The following is a 17,554-nucleotide window of genomic DNA, read 5'->3' on the forward strand; positions in this document are numbered from 1 at the left end:
CGCTTTCTGGTTGGCTGTTGCCGCGCCGGCTGTTGCCCAATCGTAATACGGACCATGCGGATTATGTTCCGTTAACCCCGCCTCCTACTAAGCCCCGCTCACCGCCGCCGCCGGCTCCTCCCCCTCCGCCTCTTCCTCCCTCTGATTGGCCAGTGCCGCGCTTCTCTCCTCCCGCCCGCCGCTGCGCCGAGCTCCCCGGTTGGGTGGCGGCCAGCTCCCCCAGATCCCCGCGCCTCGCCGCACTGCGCATGCGCCCGCCTCGGCCCCAGTCCCCCGCTACCGCGAGCCGCCAAGCTAATAAAGTTTTGTTGGGAGAAGGAAAGGGGGAACAGGGGCGCTGCCCGGCCCCGCCTACCGTCCCTCCCTTCCCCCCCCCCGCCTGGGAGCGGCGTCCGCGAGCCCGGCTCCGCCCCGCCCGCGCGGAGGGGGGGGGGGAAGGCCGTTGAGGGGCGCGCGCGCGCGCGCTCGAGCCGGGCTCGAGCTGTGGGCATCTCCCTCCCCTCCCTTCAGTCCCGCTCGGCAGCCGCGGCGGCAGCAGCAGCAGCAGCAGCCTGGGCAGCGGTGCCGCCGCCTCCTTCTCTTCGTCCTCCTGCCCCCCACCCCCGGGGCACGGTGAGCACAGCCGCGTGGGGACGGGCTCGCCTCCCTCCCCGCGCCGGGTGCGGCGGGACGCGGGAGCTCTTCTCCCTGCCCCGGGTTGCGGGACCGCTCCTCTCCAGCACGCCCCGGGGAGCGGCTGTTAGCGGCCGAGGGAGGGAAGGGGGCGGCCGCCGGCTCTCCCTCTTGCCGCTCCCTCCCCCCCCCCCGCCAGCGTACAGACACACCGTGCGCCCCGGCGGCAGCTCTTCCCCCGCTCCGCACGCCGGGCTGGGACGGGCGGCGGCCCTCGCCCGGCGGGGGGAGCGGGCTCTGCTCTCCTCACGGGTCGGGGCGGGCCGCGCGGCCGGCGGCGCTCTCGGGGCGACCGCGACCGCTCCCGCGCGGGGAGGAGCCGCGGCGGCTGCTGGGGGGCGGCGGGGCCGGGAGGGTCGCCTGAAGGCGGGGGGAGGCGAGGGGAGGCGAGGGGGTGTCGTGGCGGCGGCGCCGGCCGGAGGGGGGGCGGCTGCGGGCTCGGAGGGCTGCCCCCGCCGAGGGAGCGCCCCGGCACCGCCGCGCTGCCCGGCCGCCGCCTGTCTGTGCTGGCGCTGGTGGGACTTGTCACCCGGGACTAGGCTGGGCTTTCTCATCGTATTTCGCGTCTGTCATATTGCCTGGGAAACTTCCTCAGCCCGATACAACTTCGAGCAAAAAGAGAAAAAGGAAAAAAAAAGAGAAAAGCCATTTGCTCGAACGCTGCAGCTGCTGGAAAACACAGCCGACAAGTTCCTCAAAATATAATTGCACCATCACTCCTTTAGAGGAAGCGAGACCTGGACCATAGGACCGCAGGGAAAGCACTCAATCTCTACTCCTTTTGTGTAATGTGAGAAAAGACTAGGCTTTTCTATGCCGTAGGACTCTCCGTTGGGAGATTTAATGCCTTTTAAAGTATTCTGAGGCTTTTCGGAAAGATCTTAAGTCCAAATTGCTCCTGCTGTAAGGCTCTAATCCGGTGAATTGAAACTGAGTTTGGGTATTTGAGGAGACCGCTGTGCTGGGTTTTTTTGTCATTTGCTGTAGTAAACGCAAATGCAACCATACCAGTGCTGGACGTGGTTTGTCTGAAATTTTGATGTATTCCCTCACTACCTCTGGGTTCTAATACCCGTTTCTGAAACTTGTGTTTGCTTTCTGCTCTCTTTGCTTTGACTGACCTTGTTCAGTGGAATCCTTTGTATTACTGGTACTTCCAAATCTTGTGTAACATCTGCCACTGCTATAGAAATACATAACGTAGTTAGGATTTTGGATGCTATCTTGCTTCCTGTTTGGTTTTCATCACCAAAATCTTTTCAGAACTGAGAGACTGAGATTAATCCCTTTCCCCCCCCCCTCCCTTTCCTTCTAATTCAACAGATGCAGTTTATGTTGCTCTTTAGTCGCCAGGGGAAACTGAGACTCCAGAAGTGGTATGTCCCATTATCGGACAAAGAAAAGAAGAAAATCACGAGGGAACTTGTTCAAACTGTGTTAGCCCGCAAACCGAAAATGTGCAGCTTCCTGGAATGGAGAGACCTGAAGATTGTCTACAAAAGGTTGTTCTGTCTCACTAACCTTGTAATTGCCATAGATCACAAACAGTGTAATAAGTAGCAAAAAAAAAAAAGGTTGATTTTTCTCTTCCCCCCACCCGCCACCCCTTCCCTTTGCTAGTTATGGAGAAGACTGACTTTTCCCTTGAATCTAATTTGATAACCAAGTAGAAATCATTCATGTGTAGAAAATCACTCATGCATTTAGAAATGTGCTGAAGAAATGAGATTTCCTTCTACTTCCACAAGGAGTGAAGGTTTTTGAGTCTCTGTTTAGATTCAGACAGTACATAAATGCTTACAAATATGAAGTATATAAGATTTAAGAGGTGATAAAGAAAATCTAAATTTTATAAACATTTACTTCAGGCAGTGACTTCATAAACTGCCTGAAAATGTAACTTATTTCTAAAGGCTCATAGAAATAAGAAAATTACTTTGCACAGTACCTAGTTTGTTTTTTGATGTTTTTTTTAATAATTTTTTTTCTGTGAATACAAAAAGGCATTTGTCCTAATTGAAGATACCATGGGTAGCTTTCTTTTGTTGGAAGTACTGCATAATTTTCTTTGCAATAGTTTAATTTCTCAGTTGTTTTCTAACTTTTCTAGGAGTATTTGGCAAGCGTTTTTTAGCTTTGTGCTGATCTTTTGAATGTATTAAAACACAGCAGTGTGAACGTAATTTTCTCCACAAATAACAGTAATCCTCATTCTGATGTGGTAGACTGCATCTCTTCCAGCTAAAGCTGGTGCTACAAAACCTTGGGTTATCTCCCTTCCCTGGTTAGTTATAAACTTCAGGAGGTTTATCCGTTCTTTTCTCTTTGTGATAGTAAATAACTTGTGCCCTACAATAAATACTGTTGTATTCTCTCTGTAGGTAGGACAGAGAGAACTGGAGCTCAAATGAAGTGTTCGTAACTCTTTTCCAGTGTACCAAATGGGTAGAATCAAAAAGGTTTAGATGTTTTAAGTCCTGGTTTCATATATACATTGGTGCATGTAACATTATGCATGTGAATATTAGCAGTCTAATGCGTGTAGTTCTCTAACGCGAGGAGGAAAGAGGAGGAACAATGTGCTGAGGCTGTACTTAAAGCATGCACAGTTCATCCTTCTGCCTCTTGATTTCCTCACAGAATTTCTTGTACATACATGTAGACAAGCTTGCTCAAATGCTTTGTGCGCTCCCTGAAGTGATAATGCCTTCAGTTGCTCTTTCAGCTGGCCTTTTATGGGACTAAATGAGAAAAATTAGGCATGAATAGGCCAGTCAATTGCCTTCCTTGCCCAGTCTTGAACAGCAGTAGTTATTCCTGTGGTGAGCTGATTCCACAGCTGCTTTCCGTCCCTGTCTGTTTCTTGCTGTAACAACTACTTGTGTCCTTTTGTGTCTAGGGAACTGGTGGAAATTTGGGTATGACTTGAGTTGCTGAAAGTTCTGGTGTTTGTGCATATCAGTAGTGTGCTGTGGGCCCTGTGGTCAAGGAGAATGAAGAAATTTGTTGGGGAGATGTATCTAGACCTTTTTGGGCTGGATGTAGACTGCAGTCCATCTGCTAGACTGCTGGTGTGCACAGCTGACTGCAGTAGCTTCTTTCACTGCAAACCAATCTGGCACAGTCAGCCTGTGAAACCTTGCTTAAGATTAGCTTGTATCAAACTAATGAACGCTTCAAACTTGTTTTACTTTCGCTTTTTTCGCATGTTTTATTAGGCTAAAATGTCACCAGAAGGGTTGGGTATAAGAGGTGATAGATTAATCTATCTGATAACATTAACAGCTTCTAGGTTTGTGGGTCATTTTCCAGTCATCCCACCATAATTCAAGTAGATGAGTACCAGCTAGTGTGATTTCTTTGAAAAGGGAGGTGTTACAGCTCGAAAGTAGATAATCCCAAGGCAACCATGACAGTAGAAGTCTTAACACTTTCTGAAAGGTGAGTGGCTGAAAACACACTTGCACAAACTTTGTGTGGTTTGTGAAATTGCGAAAGGTGCTCCCAGTTGCTTACGGGGGAAGGGCTCTTGAGCATCTCTATTAAGCTCTCTTATTGTCTGATCTACTACTGGGAAGGATCTGGACCTCCTAGTGCAAATGTTTTTCACAGTAAGTTGTAAAAGTATGTGCATGGTGCTGTTATACATGTAGTGTGTGTATCATTGCTATTATCTTTATCTTTAAACGGCTGAAATTGATGTGCTGTTCTTGTTTTTAGAGTGTATCTACTGTCAACATGTAAGAGAGAATTGACCTAGATATTGTGACTCAAAGAATGGTTGGCATTATTAGAAGTATACTCAAGGGTCTCATTGCTGTACCTTTTTGCAGGAACAGAATGAGCTCAAATGCAAAATTGGCAAGCCAGTAGCTTTTGCTGCCTTCTGATACTTTACATTTATCAAGAAAACTGAACTATTTTGATCAGCCTCTTTAGTTCTGTAGCATTTCATCCTTACAGGATGCTTTCTGAATGAAACTTCAAGAAGATGGAGCTGAGTGTTTTGAAATCCATCTGAATGTGTGACTGTTATTTTTTTTGGTTTCATACGCATAGCATTAATAATGGTTGCAAAATAGGGACAGTCGTTGCCACCTTAATTTTTTTTCTTCAGGGTTACAAAACACTGAATAAAGGGTGCCCTGCTTTTGACGTTCGTGAATTGGGATGTGTGTATTCTGTAGCTGGTTTGGAAGAGAGTTTTTCAGGCTGGTAGACACCAGAAGATTGAAAAAGCATGTGAGTTTCTAACTTAGAGACGAATAGGGATTTGAAGTGACTTCCTGGGGGGAAAAAAAAAAATCAAATATGTGATGCCAATAACAATTGTACTTTTTGAAAATAGGGAGTCATCTGCAAACATCTAATTAGAACTTAGCAGACACAATTAATGATTGCTTTTCATGTTATACCATTTTAAAAACTAACTGTAGTGGTATTGGAGCATGTAGGGTAGAAGCTCATGCAGATTTCCCCTTGTGGCAGAGAAATGTGTTAAATATTAACATTTCTAATTTTACTTAAAAAAAAGGGACTTAAGATAGATGTCTTTTTTTTTTTTTTAAGACCTCAGTTATTCACTGTTCTAGCTTCTGGCACAGATTTTCATTGTGTAGTATATTGCAGTCAATCAGAAATCGCAGAATAATTGATTTTTATGAAAATTTTACTTTGTTAGCATTTGGCTAACAGATCATGTGACTTGGTTATTGTTGATTGGTAATTTGATTAAGGATTGTGGCTTTGCTTTTATGTGTGATTTTGGATTGCATTATAAAGTTAGAAAACTGACATAGCTTGTGCTGGTCTTCATGTTTTGTTAATAGTCTTTAATATAAAAGAACCATAATCACAGGTTATGTTAAAGACTTACGGAAAAAGAAGTTTTAAAACTTTTTTTACCTTCCCTGCACTGAAAGAAACAAGGGAGGAGCCCATTCTGCTAGTAATATGCCGCTTAGCTCAAAGTATTGTGAACCTAAGGTGCAGCCATGTGGCCAGTGGTTTGTGCCCAGCAGCTGATGTGATCGCTATCTTTCTGTATGTACATCTTAGCTGCTGGTTGTATCTGTTAAAGATGTTACTATGGTGTTGATCAGGTGGAACTGTAAAACTGACTGAATGCAACAATTCTAGTGAATGTGATACATGGGTTTGATTATTTTGACTTGATCAGGTCCTCTTTGTACAGGATTCTAGTTTGTGTGGTACTAGGAAGACCTCAGAATCAAGAAGCAGTAGCTTTTTCTTGAAGGATTACCAGTGCCAGGCTTTTGTTCATTTCTAAAACTACTGGAGGGTATAGCCTTGCTGAAATGAGAAACAGTAAAAGAAATGCTTAACTTCATTAGTGTTCTGTTGTTGATTCTGTATCCTTGACTGAATAGTCACTGATGTGCCTGTCCTAGAGTCTCAGAACTTCTTATTTTATTAAAGAAATGTGTAAGATTTTTGGAGGAGAAAAAAAAATATTTTTGCAAAGCATAACTTTTAAATGGCCCCAGTTTTCACTGGGTCAGCTGTTGCCAAACCACAGATTCTTGGGCTCCCTTAAGCACTTGTCTGCCTCTTAAAGGCAGCTTGGTTGTCATTCACAGTTCAGCTGTGCTTCTGCTGAACTCTGTAAGCTTTAAATTTCTGCACTTAGGATCTACATGCAAAGTGACTTAGATGCTGACAAGGCTTGCTTGCAGCTTTACTGGTGACAGATTTCCAGGATGACTTCATGCAGATGTTCTCTCATCTAGTAGAACACCACTGAACTGGTAGGATTTGCAAGTTATGCCCTACCCACAGTGACCTGATCTACCAGCAGTTAGTTACTGAACCTGGTTGCAAGCAGAGTAGTAGTGGAGAACTCTGCCTGCCAGTTGTGACTTCCCACTGCTGAACTATTGCAACTATTGAAAGGGAGGTCCCCGCGTTTGTTTCATGTCACAAAAAAGCCCTAAGGTCATCTGTCTAAAGGCAGGAATTTGTTTAAGTATTTATATCTCTGTGTTTCCTTTTTGTTCTTGTATTCCATATTACATTTTTAGGTGATTTTTCCAAACTTTTTGTCTCTCTGGTTTTGGTCCCCTTTATGATGCCATAAAACACTTGTTATAATATTATCATAAGATACCATATTTATCATAAAATATTTCCCTAAAGGAGTGTAAGCAGCTGAGTTGAGTCTGAAGATTCTGCTAATAATACCTACTGAGAAGAAAACTCCCACAATTGCAATAAAAATAAAAAGGGCAGAATGTTTCTTCCAGACTGCACTACATTTGCTTTTGTGTGATGTGGCATACTTTACTATTGGGATTTGCCTTTTCATTGGGTGCATATGAAAGACAGGTTTCTGTCAGGCTCATTAGGCAGAAACAAGGCTTCTGCAGAGCAGAAATCTTTTTCAGCCCAAGTACAGTTATCTACTCATGTTTATATGGACACTCAGGTACGCTTCTACCCTTGGCAAAATCTCTAGTTTATCTGCTGTAGACTATATGTGGTCAGTTTTTTCCGAAGCTCCAGCCTGCAGAGAAAAAAAAAATATTGCAGTAAACTATTGTCTTTGAGAATTTGGGTCTGAAGAAACGTATGTGTTTGTAGTATGCTCGTGCCCTTTGCACTGATGGCTAACTTGTTTATACTGTTCTACTATTTGCAATGTAGGCTTACTGAACCTGCATTTGTCTTTTGTTGAGTAGTGATCCATTAGTCACAGTTGTAACTTAAAATGCTTCAAAAAATACTCTCTGCATATAATGATAGATACCGAAGCCTCCATTTTGTGTTAAGATGCCCACTGAGTAGTTTTAGTTTGTCTATTCTTTCCCCAAAACTGCAGTTGGCAGAGCTTGAATGTGTAATCTACACTCTAGCTGCCAAACAATGTCTTTCAAAAGTATGTAAGTTTTCTTTTAAATGAGGACACAGAGCAGACCACTTTCTGGGAAAGTATTTTATGTTAGGTAGTCTCCCCCACCTCCCCTGTTTCCCCTGTGTGGTTTTTTTCTTATTGTGTGCAGGTATTCACATGAAATACTTATGTGCATCAAAAGAGATTCTTAAGTAACAGGAAAGCACAACAGAACTGCCCCATGTGGGTAAATTTCAAGTATTTGAGTCAAACTTGATGAGGTGTGCTGGTATGTGGTGCAAGTTGGGTTTAAGCACTGTAAGGGAACAGTTTAACTACACTTAGCATAATCAGTGCTGCACTTCTGAATATGAAGAAAGCTTCCTTAAGGTGGATTTGGCCTGAGCGCTGGCAATTAGCATAACTGTCAACTAATGTGCCAAAGCTCTTTTCTACAATGAAATTCAGAGTTTGACTTAAAGACTCTGTAGTTTGTAGTACTAGTTTGTAGGTTGGAGTTTGAAACACAAACCTACTCGGTAGGTTTGCAAACATGTTTTTTCTTTATATTATTACTTTCCAATACTTTTAAAAATAGCTGTCTAAAAGATGCTTTATACAAATTGATTCTTACAAGCTAATACAATGACTGTAAATGTCCTTGAAAAATCAGTGAGGTGTAGACACAACAGCGTAAAATTAAAAAGACCTGTGCTTCTGATGAGCTGAGTAGTCAGCACTGAAGAGATGAAAGAGCAAGGGAATTAAGTGTCAAGTGCTTCAATGGAGGTGTCTTCCTCTCTCCCCTCCCCCTTCCTCTCATCATGTTTTGTGGTTGGATGGAAAGAAGTCCTAGGCATATTTTTTTTTATAATAGTTTAAAACTTTCGAATAAAAAAAGTTGTTCTGATCAGTTGTTCATGATGAAGGTGTAGCAATTTGAATCAGCTAGAGCAGAGTGGGGGGTACATTCAGGTCATAAATTATGCAAGGTGAGTGAGTGGCTGGAAGACAAATTTGAATGTACAACAAAACACAACGTTTTTTTCGCAGGTTTCTAGCTGAAAACCCTGACAGTTCCTTTGGGGGCTTACAAAGTCTCAGCTGATAAAATATGTGTAATGTTTAAAAGTTATATGTGTTTTTCAACATGGTAAACAAATATGCATCAGACCTGGCATTCATATCTGAATGACGACTTTTTCAATAGGGCTGGTTACTCGGAGTGCTTAATGTGGCCAGTTGGCCTCTCTGAACAGCCAAACAAAAGCTATTTTTGGCTCATGTAAATTATCAGTTACAACAGGTATCACTTGAAATCTCATTTGTGCCATGTGTCTGTACAGCATATGGTTTGGGCACTTTGGAAAATACTACAAATGGGTTTTTCAGCTTTCATTCCTGTTTTGGTTTTGCATCAGCTTTTTTTAAACATGGAAAAAGTGCGTGGTAGAGTAAGTACAGTAGAATTGGATGGTGTTTTTAAAGTGAAATTCAGGATCATATCTGAAGTAAAGAATTCCCTGTCTTCCAAGGTGGAAGTGGATTGTTAGAAACTAGCTGATGGCTTCTCCTTAGTCTGATACCAGGGCAGTTGGTAGTGATTGAGTTGTTGACTTAATAGCAATTGGAGTATATGGCATTAGTTTCAAAGGTCTGGGGGTATTTCTTTAATTCTATATAAAGACCAAATCCTAATTGCTAATTCAGTTTCTCTTTCTTAGGTATTTTCTATAGTTTTTTAATAAAGCTGTTTGTAGATTGTGTGATAAAAATTTAAGATTGAATTTGTTGACTGATACATCAGTGTTTGGATGTTACAGATAATAGAGAAAATATCTTGCCTCAGAACTCTGCAAGGAGGCCATAAAACCAAATAAGTTTCCTTTTCCAGCCACCTCATAGGCTTATTTAATTCTACCAGCTAAAGGATGATAAAGACTGAAGCGTTGCTTGGCTCAAGGAGGCAGATCCCTTTTGTACATGCATATGTCTGCTGTTCTTTCAGCCATTCTTTGGTAAACTTGCATGGCTGTTGATGTAGAGTTACAGTATGCTAAACTTCAATAGGAGGGACTACTGAGAATGTAATACAGCGCAGGTGCGCTCATTTTGTTCATGTTCTTAGGCTAACATCAGGATTATTTTGTTATTACAGATATGCAAGCCTATATTTCTGCTGCGCTATTGAAGATCAGGACAATGAACTAATAACCTTGGAAATAATTCATCGCTATGTAGAACTTCTTGACAAGTATTTTGGCAGTGTGAGTTAGTCTGTTTATATTAATGTCATTTTATTTTACGCGGACAGCACTTCTAAAAAATATAATCAACTAGCTGTTGAAAAGGTGCACCCAACACATTATATGTTGTGTGCTTGGCCAAACTAAACTGATGGTTGCCTATATAACTGTTAAAATACAAAATTAGTAATTTGGGAGAAGAATTTACTAATCCAGTTTTAATTCTCTGTATTTATCTCATTTTGTAGTAGTCTCACTTGAGGACAGATAAAATCTTATCCTTAGCTTTCTGTCTAGGTGCCCAGCTTTCTTCTCCCTGGCACTGCTCTAGTGTGTGTGCACTTCTTGCATCTGCTTCCAAAGGAGGCAGTTGGTTGTGAACTAGCAGGAGTGGTATAGAAAAAAAAGACAGGTATCTGCTTACCCAGATAGCAAACACAAACAACTGTGGTGATGTACATTAGCAGCACTCTTAGAAAAACTGCTGCTCGTCCTTCTGACTAGGAAATGCACAGGATGAATAAGAAAGTTGAGATTATGTTTTCACATTTTTCTGTGAGATTGCCTGATCTGCCTTTGGATATTCCATGCAAGAAGAGAAATTTTACAGAGATATTCTCTTGCCTCATGAAGAGCCATGTCACACTGATGGCTGTGAATTGGACCCTTTTTAACAATGAAAACTGTTTTCAGAGAGATTGCTGTAACTGTTCTTAACGCAAGCAAGAAAAAACAATTCTCATTCATTGTTTTTTCAAAGGACTGTCGGTTGTTTTTTTTGTTGACCCATTTCTTAAAAGGTTGTAGCCTGAGGCTAACGTCTTGGTTTGGTGAAGTTTGGTGAAGCTGTGAGCAAGTTTTGTGAGAGGATATATCTCTGTAGATAGTACCCTTCCACTTTTGCAATAATGCTTGATGTTCTTTTTAGGTATGTGAACTTGATATCATCTTCAATTTTGAAAAAGCCTATTTTATTCTGGATGAGTTCCTTTTAGGAGGGGAAGTTCAGGAGACTTCCAAGAAAAATGTTCTCAAAGCCATCGAACAGGCGGATCTTTTACAGGAGGTAAGCAAATTAAACTTCTCTGGCCAAAGTATCAGCATGGTAGTCTGTGACTCAAAAAAGTGCCCGTTTCTGTAAGCCTGTGAAAGGTGCTTTTTAGCATGCTTAGCATGTAGTTTCTAGTTAGTTGTCCTGACTCTGCAATATGATGATGTTCTCTGCTCTTTTCATTTTGTTTGTCGTGTGTATATTGTAGTCTACTGTGATTTTACGTTTTGGTAGAAATGCAAGTGGCTGTTTTAAATGTATACCTAGATAATGATAGTTCATGTTGCTTTAACTTAGTTTTGTTCATGTGTTGTTCATTTCTTCTTTTTACTGATCAACCATTAGTTTTTTCTCATACCTGATGCATGTTCACTTCTTTACTGTTTCATTGCTGAAATCCAGAAGCTAGACTCTCTTCTTTGAGACTCATTCAGGTATAGTTGTTATTCTAAAGACTTGGCTTTCTGCTATAGGTTGCTTACTGTGAAACATTTCTGTCTTTTAAGATGAGAAAGCAGTAATAGTAGTGCCATAGAATCATAGAGAATGAAGTACAAAAATGTGTTTTTTCACTTCGAATGCTTTTGTTACTCATTACTAACTTTGAAGAAAGACAGATTGCATCTCTTCCATTTTTCTTTGGAAAATATTTGATTGGAAGGGGTTCAATGGTACAGGAAAAACTTGGCATAATTTCCTCATGTTTGTCTTTCCTGTGCTTGGTGTTTTGGGTTTGGGTTTTTTTTTGTTTGGTTTTGGGGTGGGTTTTTTTTGTTTGGTTTGGGTTGTTTTTTTTTTTTTTTTTTTTTTTTTTTTTTAAATGGAATTGCTGTAGTCTTGAATATTAAGGTCCTTGAATGTCTAAATGGCAGTCACAAAACTGCTGTGCTGGGCGAGTCATCAGTCTTGTGTGCAAGTCAGTGGAACATATGGTTTAACAGGGATGATGAACCTTGATTTCTTTAAATGTACTGAAGCTCACTGGAAAGATTTTGTATAAATGTAAGCTCCTCTGTTTTTATGCCTTGTGTGAACCTTCAATTTTTTTATGTTGTCCTGAAAATTAACTACTTAATTCTCATATAAGCATTCTGTGTTCTACACAGTACTCTTATTTTTTTTGAACATATTATTAATAGGATGGGCAAACACATGATGATCTTTACCCTTGTAGTTGTGTTTGTAAGCCTTTCAGAGTACAGGCAAATCCACAGCACACTGAAGTTCTTATCTGTCCACAGCTAGTTAGTGTCATGAACAAGGTCAGCTGTTACACATGGATTTGCTACCCTGTTTTTCTAGGGAGGAAATACATGCACTTATTTACTGCTTGTGTTGTGATGCTGTTTTTGTTGAGCCCTTCTTTACTCTTGGAAGGAAGTATCTTAATCAGAAGTTCTGTTGCAGTTTACAAAGTGGTGGTGGGGAAATAAACTGTTCATTCTGTTAAAATCTTTTGCTTTTCTGTATATGAAAACAGAATAGTTATCTATTCCAGTCTCTCATGCAAATGCACAGTTAATTTTACATAAAATAGATTTACTGTATTTTTTCTCATTCTTGCTGTTTTTGAATTTTAGTTTCACCATTTTCTTAGGGCTCTTCTAAAGCAAAAATGCTTTCTACCTCTAGGAATTAATTACTGATTTTTTTATCAAAACAATTAGCATTCTCTTTTCACATTTAATATAATCTCAAGTTAGAAATTTTACAGAAAAGGAAATACAACTTTTCCAATGTGAGACTTTTCCCTTGCCCTGATAGCTTTATTCTGATTACCCTTCCTTTTCACATTTCTATGAGATGTTCTGTTCTGTCAAGGCTTATTAAATTTTTTCTGATTAAATTAGAACGTAAGTTTCACAGCACCACCGTAATCTTATGTTTGATTTTTATGTTTTTCATTCTTAGTTATACAGACTGTTGGTCAAGTATATAACTGCTTCACATATCTGATTTTTAGTTTATAAAACACATAAAAGTCTGAGTTCATATTTAAATCGAGTTTGCAATGAAGCTGGACTTTTTCTGCAGAAGTTTGTTTTTGTATCAACTGTACATGCAGAGTTTGAAGAGAGGTGTTAAAATAAGTTTGTCACAACTGGAAACTTCTCAGTACTTTTGGTTAATTTCTGCTTCCCAGAATACTTCAAAGTTACTGGAATGCCATGTGGTTTGATTCCAAGTGCAAACCATTTCTGGCAGGGTTGTTGTGTGTTTGTTTTTTGACTACGTCAGATTCTAATTACATGCAACAAAGGAACTTCTATTTGGCCTTGAATACTCATATTGCCTAATTTAAGAATTATTAATTGGTGTTGAATACACAACATTATTAATTAGTAATGCTACATACATTATTGTATGAAGCACCTTAAAGATTAAAAGCTGTACAGAATACTTACAAAAAGGAAAATCATTACAAATACATTAAGTGACTACTTGTGTGATGTTAAAAAGAAATATGCAGAGACATAAATTGCTGAGTAGTGAATTAGTTCTTAATAGCCTTGCCTACTTGTATTTTCTGTGGCAGTTTTCCAGGATGTACTTCTGTTTCTGAGCACCTACTTCAGTGTGTCATTAGTTCTTGGTGCTGTGCAGTTCACTTACTAACTGCTAAGAGTTTGTGACTGAAACGTACTAACCTTTTAAGCCTTTTTCACTTTCTTGTTAGCTCTCCGGTAATGTGCTCTGTTCAAATACTTGTTCCCTACCCCCCTACTCTCCCATTCATTACCACCTGATAACCTACCAATAGTTGTCAATACTGGCTGTGTTACCCATATGAATGGTAGTGAAAACTAATTATTCCAGTGCTGCCATGCTGCTTTCTAAATCTATTGCTAGAAATACTTCTGTTTAAAAGAATGCTGTTATGTGTGTCTTGTTTGATAATTTTGTGTCTTAACTAGTGATTAAAAAGGCTTGCATTTCTGAAAAGGTGTTTTTTTTGCTTGTGTGAACAACTGAATTGTACTAAGAGAAGAAAACTGACAGATGTAGAATATTGTTGCATGAGTTATATCATGTGTGGAACAGCTAAAAGATAATCCTGTGCATAATTTTGTAATATTTAGATTTTTTAGTGCATGAAACTAGCATCAAAATATGTTCTATTCAAAGGAGAGGATCTGATTTTTTTTTCACTTACAACTCTAGTTGCTGTGTTTTTATTTGATGATCCAAGCAATTCAGTATGGTGCTTGGTCATTTACTGTGCTAAAACACGAAACCTGTTAATAATTCTGATATCTAAACCAGGCAGTTACGTATGTATTTAAAAGAAAATTAAACAGACTTGCTCACTTTCATTTGAAGAAAGTTCCTAAATGTTGGCTTTAAGTGAAAATTCTTTTTGTTATTCATCCTATGTAATCTTTATTGCAGTATTTTGGAAATTATCCCCATTTTGTCCACCACTATTCTTTTTTAGGGTGTGTATGTATTCTTTTAGTAGTTGATTGCAGAACATCTAAAATAAACTTGATATTAAGCTATCTCAGTAAAAAAGCCCGTGGATCTGTTGACATATCACAGTTGTTTGTTTCCATCATGATCATAGTAATGAAAAATCTAAAAGTTATCTGAATGTTTTTTCTTAGGTTCTTGCAGTTTGGCCTCAGGTAGTATTTACTAGCCCTTCCACATAAAGAATAATAGATACCAATTAACCTTCCTTTGCTATTTCAAGTCCTCACTTCATCCTACATCCAGAAGGATGCTGAAATAGTTGTTTTTAGTTGACTTGCACTAGATGCTTAGGGTTGCTATGTAGATTTAAGCTTTTAGTTTTAGAATGAGCATCTTTGGAAATCAAGGTTTAGTGAATTTTCTGCATATGCCATGAAAATTTTTTTCTTGGAGATGAAATGTGCTAATTGGAAATGGTAGGTTTGAAGGTATTTATAATGGTGGAGAGAGGGCAGTGGGTTGTCCTTGAGATATAACAAAATAAAGGACTGTTACCATTAGCCAATGACAAAAGAAAATCCCTGATGCTTTAAGCCTGGAGTGAGTGGGAGTATAAGGGTTTTGGTCTGGTTTAGGAAACAGCTTTTGTAAGCACCTGTTTCTTACTAGTCACCTGAGAAACTTCCCATAATTAATGCAGTTAATTCAGTCTTCACTTAATATTAGTTTTTACATATAGGCTACTGAAATAGACTGTCTTCCTAAGTTGGCAGACAATATTTATTTTGGCTGTATTTGTATTCCTCACAATGTGAAACAACAAATAATGAAATCTGTATTATTACGGAGATCTGACTGCCTTGATTGCTGTCTGTTCTGCATGTGCAACTTCTGGCTTGGCTTCAGGTAGTCAGCTTGGTTGTTCAGTGTAAGAGTGCGGTTCTTAAGACATGTATGTTCTTGATTTTAGGTACAGATAATGATCTGTAATTACGTTTTAGAAGATATGTGTGGGGACTTAAGAGAGTAACCATGAACGAAGGGGGTATATTGTTTGTTCATTATTTAAGGATTAGGAAATAGCTACGATCTTTGTGGATCTGGAAAACCTCTCAGCTCATAAAAGATACAGTAAATTGTGGTAGTGTTTTGGTGGCTGATGCTTTTGTAAAATGTATTTTGGATTTAAGTCCCTGAAGGATGTTTGGTATGTAGCAGGAAAGACATTATAACACAGTGAGATTGTTTGAACTTTTGGTTTAAGTATGAAACGTGTGTCTTGTCCATTTATATTGAAGGTATTGACTCTGATACATTGATAAAAATTAAAGTGAGCTTGTTTATGGTATTGGTTCTAGACATTATTTAAGAACCTGGAATGAAACTGTTTCTGGTTTTATGGGATAGGTAAAGTCTATACCTAAGCAGAGTAAGTCAGTTCAGTTTGGGAAGGTGCATTCAACATTAATTACTTGCTTTTTGAGGTATTGCATGTTTTCTTAATGGTGCTGTTCAGAATGTAGGTGCTTTTTAAGTAGTAGGTGAGGAAACACATGCATGTGAAAATGGCTTTTTGTAAGATACTTCTGAGTGTGAGAGGTAGGTCTTTTTCCCCCCAGTCTTGGGAACAAAATGTTGAATTGCTTGTTCTTCCAGACTGGTGTAGTTTGTCACAACACATTACTCAAAACCAAGATAAAGCATATTGGGCCTAAGTGAAGAGGTCAGTTGCTTTTGTGTTCATTTTCCCACATGGATTGAACGGATGATTATTTTTTGAATGAAGTAGGCCTTGTATAGATGCTTGACTACAGTAGTGCTCCATAACATTGTATGTATAATATGCTTCACTTCGGAAGATTTTATTTGCATCTTGTCTTAGAAAATTGTTTATTCTGTTGTTCAGTTATGGTATGGGTTATTCTTATGTTGTAAAAACTACTCTGCTGCTTAAATTCAGTGTTTGCAGGATGCAGAGAAAGCAAGGAGATTGTAAAGTTACGAAGTGTGTGATTGCATGGAACTGTGCGAGTGTGGTATTTCCAAATGTGTCAGTCAGTTTCAAGCCTTATGCTATCATCTATTTGTTGTATATGTCTAGTGTTAATTACTTTGCTCTTTGTAACAGTCTGTTCAAGTAAAAAGTAACTTCAAATCTTTATAGAACTGCATTTCTGACTGTGTAGATTATATATATATATATGTGTTCATGGCCATTTTGCTTGTCAGTAGACTGCTGAGTTTATAAAATCACTGGTGATACCTGCCAACAGTTTTTTAAGAAGCCATCATAAATACCTAAGATGAATTCAGCTGGACTTTAGACTGAACTGTAAGAATACACATAATCAGAAGTCATGGGAACATCACTTCCTGTTGGAATAAACCTTTAAAGACAACTAGTTGTACATTTAATAGTAGCAGTCAGGTCTGTAAACTTTGATATCAAAAGTGTTTCCACGATTTTAATAGATATTTTATAACTGTCTTCCTTGTACTGTGGAGTAGGTGTTCCTGCAAATACCTGCCAAGTCATACTTTTTTGTTTAAAGCAATAGTAATTTGTCCAGCAAACTAATAGTAGAATCTGCATTTCTTGTTTTTCTCCCAAGTAGGAATGGGGGGAGGGCAAGTTGACCTTTCCAGATTTTAGTGTGACTATCCAGAAAGTTACTGTATCACACTTAATGCTCTTCACATTCTCAAGACTGCTTTTTTTTCTGGTAACTTACTGGTCTGTATGCAAGTCTTTTGATTCTTTTTGGAAAAATGCAGTTCAGTAGCTTAATGTTCTTTGTGAAGTTTCTGGATGTGTCATGATGTTTAGGACTTAACGTAGGTTTGCAGGCTGTGATTTCTAAGTGCTTTAGAAATCCAGTTGTATTTCCAGAAACATGTTCTCCAACCTTAATCTACCCTTGGCTTTATGAATTGAACATGGTAAAAAGCAGTCTGCTTTTCATCTGAGCAGCTTTTGTTCAGACCTTTAAAATACCATTTTAGTAAATCTGTCTCCATAATATTTTTCCACATTTCCTGACTGTTCAGTGTGTGTGCATGTAAGATACGAGTAATATTAATCTACTAAAGAAATCAAAATGCTGATTAGAATTTCTTGAGAATCAACAAATTGTGAGAAAGGAGTCTTCTGTATTAATATTAAGTATGCATTCGGTCAGCTTTGCAAATTGAACCATTAGGAAGTTTCAATTAGAAATGAGACAAATTGGTATAAGTGAAGTCCTTGCTGTGTGAGGAGTATTCAGTACCCTCTCTGATGTGAATTCCAAGACTGACAAACAACATCCACTTTGCAAAACT

At 39.5% G+C, this 17,554-nt stretch overlaps 1 protein-coding gene across 8 annotated transcripts in view; it reads left to right on the plus strand.

Annotated features, from left to right (window-relative positions):
- Positions 1–422: 422 nt before the first annotated feature.
- AP1S2 (adaptor related protein complex 1 subunit sigma 2) overlaps positions 423–17,554 on the plus strand; it is a 32,488-nt gene continuing 15,356 nt past the window's right edge. For 4 of the 8 annotated variants that reach the window (XR_005826182.1, XR_005826184.1, XR_005826183.1 and 1 more), the window contains exons 1-4: positions 425–612; positions 1,996–2,174; positions 9,681–9,789; positions 10,697–10,834. Coding sequence is in view for 5 of the 8 variants with exons in the window: in XM_040582674.1 (XP_040438608.1) it covers positions 1,996–2,174; positions 9,681–9,789; positions 10,697–10,834 (426 nt within the window). In the remaining 3 variants the exon portion in view is untranslated. Of the gene's footprint in view, positions 613–1,995; positions 2,175–9,680; positions 9,790–10,696; positions 10,835–11,221; positions 11,254–17,554 lie in introns of all 8 variants that reach the window. The other 4 variants (XM_040582676.1, XM_040582677.1, XM_040582672.1 and 1 more) reach the window with 3 other exon arrangements.

This window comes from Falco naumanni, chromosome 2, assembly GCF_017639655.2.
Source record: "Falco naumanni isolate bFalNau1 chromosome 2, bFalNau1.pat, whole genome shotgun sequence".
In the NCBI taxonomy this organism is placed as follows: domain Eukaryota; kingdom Metazoa; phylum Chordata; class Aves; order Falconiformes; family Falconidae; genus Falco; species Falco naumanni.